The sequence below is a fragment of the Chrysochloris asiatica genome, unplaced genomic scaffold, assembly GCF_000296735.1.
Source record: "Chrysochloris asiatica unplaced genomic scaffold, ChrAsi1.0 scaffold00047, whole genome shotgun sequence".
NCBI lineage: Eukaryota > Metazoa > Chordata > Mammalia > Afrosoricida > Chrysochloridae > Chrysochloris > Chrysochloris asiatica.
In genome coordinates, this window is record NW_006408565.1 from 19,035,659 (window position 1) to 19,041,277 (window position 5,619).

Below are 5,619 nucleotides of genomic sequence, written 5' to 3' on the forward strand. Positions count from 1 at the left end.
ATTGGGGATGCTGTAGCTATGCAACATATAAATTACTCAGTGTCTCTCAGCAGCCGGGAGGAAGCAGGTGAGTGGGAGATGAGAGGGGTGGTCCCAGCCTTCCGTGCTGTCATCACTTCCGGGAATTCCCGACAGGGACTCAGCCTCACAGTTGAGCAGAAAGTTCTTTATCCTGGCTCTGTCAGTAACCTGTGACCTTGGGCAAGCCATTTATCCTCTTTCTGTTATATCAGTTAAACAGGGATGGGATGGCTCTTCTTTCTACCTCAAAAAGTATTTATTTTGAGAAGCAAGGTCAGGAATGGATGTGAAAATGCTTATGGGAAAACAAAACAAAGCAAACAGAAAGCAGGATACAAATGGAGAGCTCTTGTTACTGTAACTTTATCATCCTGCTTCTTGAGCTTTTGTTTTCTCCCCAGCACTTGGCCCTGGCGTTAACCTCAAAGCAGACACTTGGTAAAACCTTAATGAATAGAGACAGGCGGCTTGCAGAGTGGCGCAAGGGAGTCTGGAGACATGCTGCTACTGTCATTGACAAGCTGTGGGATTTGGGGTGAACCCGTGACTGGCTCCCGGCTTCAGGTTCCCTGTCTGAAACAGAGGGGATTGACTGCTCAGAAGTGTGAACAAATGAAGTGCTCCTGTTGTTGCTCATTTACTTAGTGATTTCTCACATGTTTACTGAACAGCCACTTGGAGGCTGGCACTGGGAACTGGAATTTGTTTTTTTTTTTTCTTATAACAGCCCCACAGGTATCTAGCTGTATACCCCATTTTACAGCTGAGATTCTGTGAGTTCAGAGAGGAAATATGGTCTGCTCAAAGTCACACAGCTAGTAATTGAGCTAGGATTCAAACCCAATCCAAATATGCTCATTCTATCTGCCATACTATTAAGGAGCTCTGGTAGTGCAGTGGTTACAAATCGGGCTGCGAACCTCAGGGTCAGCAGTTCGAAACTACCACCTGTTCGGTGGGAGAAGAGGAGGATTTCTGCTCCCGTAAAGATTTGTTGTTGTTGTCGTTGTCAGGTGCCATCGAGTCGGGACTGACTCATAGTGACCCCATGCACAGCAGAACGAAACAATGTCCGATCCTGGGCCCTGTACAGGGTCGCTATGAGTCGGAACCGATTCCACAGCACACAACAACAACAATCTGCCATATTGCCCGAGTCTCCTGTGCCTCAGTCCCCTTCCTCTCTGCCCTCCCCAACACCAGGAGTCTAGACTCTGGAGGCTAGACAAAAACAAATTAGGGAGAGGACTGTACCTGATGGGCTCTACCTGATGTTAGTTATGCCACTAAAAAAGCACTTCTTTCTCCTTCTAACGCCAGCCTTTACCTACCCATTCAGAGTTCTGGATCTAAGAGGATCCTCATTTACTGTAGGTGGTCATTGACTTTTGATGGGACCCCTGACAGGGCAGCAAAGTGAGCTAGGTGAGAGCTCACCTGAGATACCCGGATGTGTTTCCTAGCCCCACCTCCAGGGGCGGCATGACTTTGAGGGATGGTAACCCTTTCTGTGATCAGGCGGGCTCCTCAGCGTGCTGGTCCTCTCCAGGAGAGCAGGTGTACTTAGCTCTGGGCAAAGTAAGGAGCCCTCTACATACACCTTGCTCCCTTGGAGTTACCATCTGCCAAGCAGATGTGCCTCTCTGGCCTCTGGGGCTAGCTTAGTCTCTCCCCTGGCACCCAGGAGCCCTCTCTTAGGCTCAGAGGCTCCAGTATCTAACCAGGACAGTGGCTGTTGCTGGAAGGGAGGTCCCCGAGGGGAGAGGGAAGCAGGCCCAGGACGTCTCCACCCGGAGCTGGGAGCACGCGGATCCGGGTATCCCGGGATAGCCCGGCGTAATGAGGCGCACCCTCTCCTCCGGGAGGCGGGGCTGCCCCTTCCTTCCCGAACCCTCCTCCTTAAGTTTCCGTGGGTGGGTGTCCTGCGCCGCCCAGGGAGCGGGATCCAGAGAAGGGGCTGGAGGACTTGAGGGGAGGAAGGAGAAGGGAGTGAAGCCCCAGTGGCCAGGCCCTGAGGGTCTATAGTGGGGGAGCAAATGTGGTGGGAAGAGGAGATCCCTGGTTTGCTGCAGGTGGGGGAGGCAATGACTGCGGGTTACTCTGGTGCCCTCCGACCTCTTGTCGGATATCTGTCCTTCCTGGCGAGTCCATCGCCCGTCGGTGGTCCCCTCCCGCAGCCTACCCCTGCCTCTTCTCAGCTGGGCCCAGCTACCCTCCCCAGCTACCCTAGGGCTAGAGAGCCGGTAGCAGGTCCCAAGCCAAGCGGAGTAAACACCCCGCAGAGGGGCGGGGCGCACGGGTCCTCGGCGCGGGCGGGCCTGGGGGCGGGGGCGGGGGCAGGAAGCAGCCGGGCCGGGCGGCTGGCGCGGCCGTGACGTCGCTCAGCTTCCAGGGATCGCTCCCCAGGGCCGATCCCTCCTCCAGCCCCTCCCGCCCCCTCCACTCCCGGCCGGCATTCAGGCTAGCTGCGCTCTCCAGCCAGCGCTTCGGTCCCTGCTTCCTTCTCCTGTCTTCCAGCCCTCTACAACCCTCCTTCTCTCCCCGCTTGGTCCATTCCTCCTCCCATTTTCCAGATCCCTTTTCTTCTTTCTTCCTTTCCCTCTTTGCCCTCCTGCTCCTCAGTCTCTCTCAGTCATCCCCTGCCTCCCTTTCGCTGTCTGTTTTTCCCCCCTGCTCCTCTCGGGTCCTCTCCCTCCCGCCCTCGGTCCCCAGCTCCCGCCCGCCCCCTCCGTGTTCTCCTCCCGCTCCGCCTCTCGCTGCCGCCCGAGCGCTACTCCCCAGTAACTCCCCGAGCCCGCGCCTCAGGAGCATCCAGCCGCCCCCGACACTCCTCTGTGCACCCTCGGCTTGGCTCGCGGGGACCCTCCTGCCGCTCGCGGCCCCGCCTGTATCCCGCCCCGTGCGCTGAGGATGTGAGTTCTCCCTCGGTCGGCCACAGCCACTCGCTCGCCCAGCCCGAGCGCAGCTCAGCTGCGGGCGCTCACCAGGTCCTTCGGCGGCAGCGCGCTCTCTCCCTAGCTGTGCCCCTCGGCCGGTGGCCGGTGCCACAGCCGCTGCAGCCCGTGGGCCGTTCCCGGCCGGCTGCTCCCGGCCCCAGCGCCGCTGACCCTGTCCGCCGCGGGCGGGGACGCGGGCGGAGGAGGCGCCGCCGCGGAGCCCCCGGACGCGACCATGTCGGAGGTGCTGCCCTACGGCGATGAGAAACTGAGCCCCTACGGCGACGGAGGCGACGTGGGCCAGATATTCTCGTGCCGCCTACAGGACACCAACAACTTCTTCGGTGCCGGGCAGAACAAGCGGCCGCCCAAACTGGGCCAAATTGGCCGGAGCAAGCGGGGTAAGTTGGTGGCCCTTCCCCAACACCCTCTTTCTCCTGGGTGCTGAGGCCTTGCCAAGGCTGATGGGAATCTCCTGTCCCCGAATCCGGTTCGGATCCGATGGAATCCCGTCCCGCTGAATCGGGGGATCCCGCACTGCGGTTCCAGCTCCGGGGAGCTGCGGGAACCCCTCCCCCAGCCCGCTGGGTGCAAGAGTCCCGGGTGGGGTCACCACGGGGGCGTGGCGATTTCTAGCTGCAGCGGAGACTGGAGGGTTATACCCGGGTCACCAACCGTGCCAAAGTTTGCTTTTTGATGTCGGCCCCCCTCCCCCTTTTGCGCAGTGTAGTCGCAGTTGCCCTCGCGCTGCAACTCTGGGGGCTCCCAGGGCTCCCCAAGAGACAGTGGGGAGCCGCACCCCGTTCCAGTGGGGAAGGCGAGGGGGCACTTGGCTCGCGGCGAGCTCTTCATTGTGACTTGGCAGAGAGAAGGGGTGACCAGGCCTGGGCGCTCAGAGTGCGAACTGGAAAAACCCTGGAAATGAGACTATGAGAGGCTCTGAGGAGAGAGAGCATCAGAGAGGCTGGGGACAATGAGGGATTCCGACAGCGCCCGCAGAGACCGAGACACAGAGATGGAGGGACGTGGGGGGTGGGGTGCGGGAGAAGAGACTGGCGGAGAGACGAGACAAAGCTCCTGCGGGAGCCAGAGAGAGACTGCGAGTAAGTGAGTCTGAGAAGACCGAAAGGCAGTTGAGACAATGAGGGCGCGAGACACTCCTATAGTAGAAGACCCAGAGACTTCGACCAGCAACCGCCTCTCAACGAGACCTAGAAAGGCCAGGCCAGGTAGAGTGGATGAGAGAAACGGGCAGCCGGCCAGGGGAGGCTCTGACCTATGTAGCGGCCTGGAGACCCAAGAGGCTCAGTCCCAAGCTGACTGCGCCGGGAGGACAAGCAGAAGCCGGGCGCCCACCCTACCGGGCCTGAACCCTGGACAGGCTGTGCGTGGGAACCAGTCTAGGCATGTCCTCCTGATTCCTGCTTCCTGGCTCCTCTATAGCCAGCCTAGGCCACCGGTGCCGCCCTCAGGGCATCCTTGTGCGTCCTAACTCAGGAGATTTCCTACCCCTTCTTGCCGTGGAGGCTTCTTGCCAAATAAATGTGCCTGTGGGGACAAATGCTCTGAGAACGCGCCCTGGCTGCAGCCTGGCTGCAGGTTGAGCCCTCCCTGCTTCCTCTTTTTAGCCTTGAGCTGGGATGCCTGCTGGGGGCGAGGGTTGGTTCAGAGGAAGGCAGCTAAGAGTCTCCAAGCCAAGAGTCTCCAAGTCATCCACGCTGGGGAGGATGGGGCTGTTTGAGCACTTGGGGAATCCTCCCCCCCCCACCGCCCCCCACCACTGGGCATAACTGGAAGCGGGGTGAGAGGGACCCCTGGCGAGGCCCAAACTTGCTCACCTCTTTTTCCTCCCTTTTTATTTACAGTTGTTATTGAAGATGATAGGATTGATGACGTGCTGAAAAATATGACAGACAAGGCACCTCCTGGTGTCTAACGACCCCCAAAGACAATGAGTTAAGGGAGAGAATAAGAGTAAGAGCAAGAACGGCGAAAGCAGTTATTGACAAAAAGAGAGCATGAAAAGAAAAAGCACTTGGAAATTTATGACTAGCTTGCTACCTACATGAAATCAACAACCTGTATCTCCTGTCAGGCCGGGAGTCAGATGAGGCTGAGGAGGAGGAGGAGAAGGTTCTGGGCTCTTCAGCAAAAATAAAAATAAAGAAATTAAAAAAATTAAAATAAAAAAATCACAATATACACACACATATAAAGAAATAAAAACAGAAGTCTTTGTTGCAGCTATTTGTTGAGATTAATATCTATTTCTTTTTATAAACCATGAATATTGCGCAATGATAGATCTGGATCTTGAACCACTTAAATAATGAAGCCACCACGTGGGGGTTTTGAGGTATTGGCATTCTTTGCTGATTTGGCTGTTCCCAGTGTTTACATTATTTAATCTTGCAAAAATGATTTTGTGCACTTGGATGTAACATGCTGTCCAGTTTTATTTTTTATATTATTATCCTTGGATGTACAAAAAAATCAGAAAATGATTTCTAGATATTACTTTGGTCATCTTTTGAGGTTATCAGGAATGTGTTTAAAACCAGACTGGGAAACTGTTTTAATTTTAAAATGAATTGTAAAGCTTGTGTTTCTTTGTTGCTGCAAACTATTTGCCCAAGTTAATGTAAATGGACACATTTTATAT

General features: G+C 55.9%; 1 protein-coding gene across 1 annotated transcript; it reads left to right on the top strand.

Annotated features, from left to right (window-relative positions):
* Window positions 1–3,192: 3,192 nt before the first annotated feature.
* On the top strand, window positions 3,193–4,893 carry CAMK2N1 (calcium/calmodulin-dependent protein kinase II inhibitor 1). The gene is made up of 2 exons (XM_006862355.1): window positions 3,193–3,358; window positions 4,823–4,893. The coding sequence occupies exons 1-2, from the start codon at window positions 3,193–3,195 to the stop codon at window positions 4,891–4,893; spliced, it is 237 nt and encodes a 78-aa protein (XP_006862417.1).
* Window positions 4,894–5,619: the final 726 nt, after the last annotated feature.

Bases quoted from the DNA above. Each gene is read 5' to 3' on its own strand.
- CAMK2N1 (XM_006862355.1), top strand. From the start codon at position 3,193: ATGTCGGAGGTGCTGCCCTACGGCGATGAGAAACTGAGCCCCTACGGC. The intron at 3,359-4,822 runs GTAAGTTGGTGG...TTTTATTTACAG, and splicing joins AATTGGCCGGAGCAAGCGGG to TTGTTATTGAAGATGATAGG.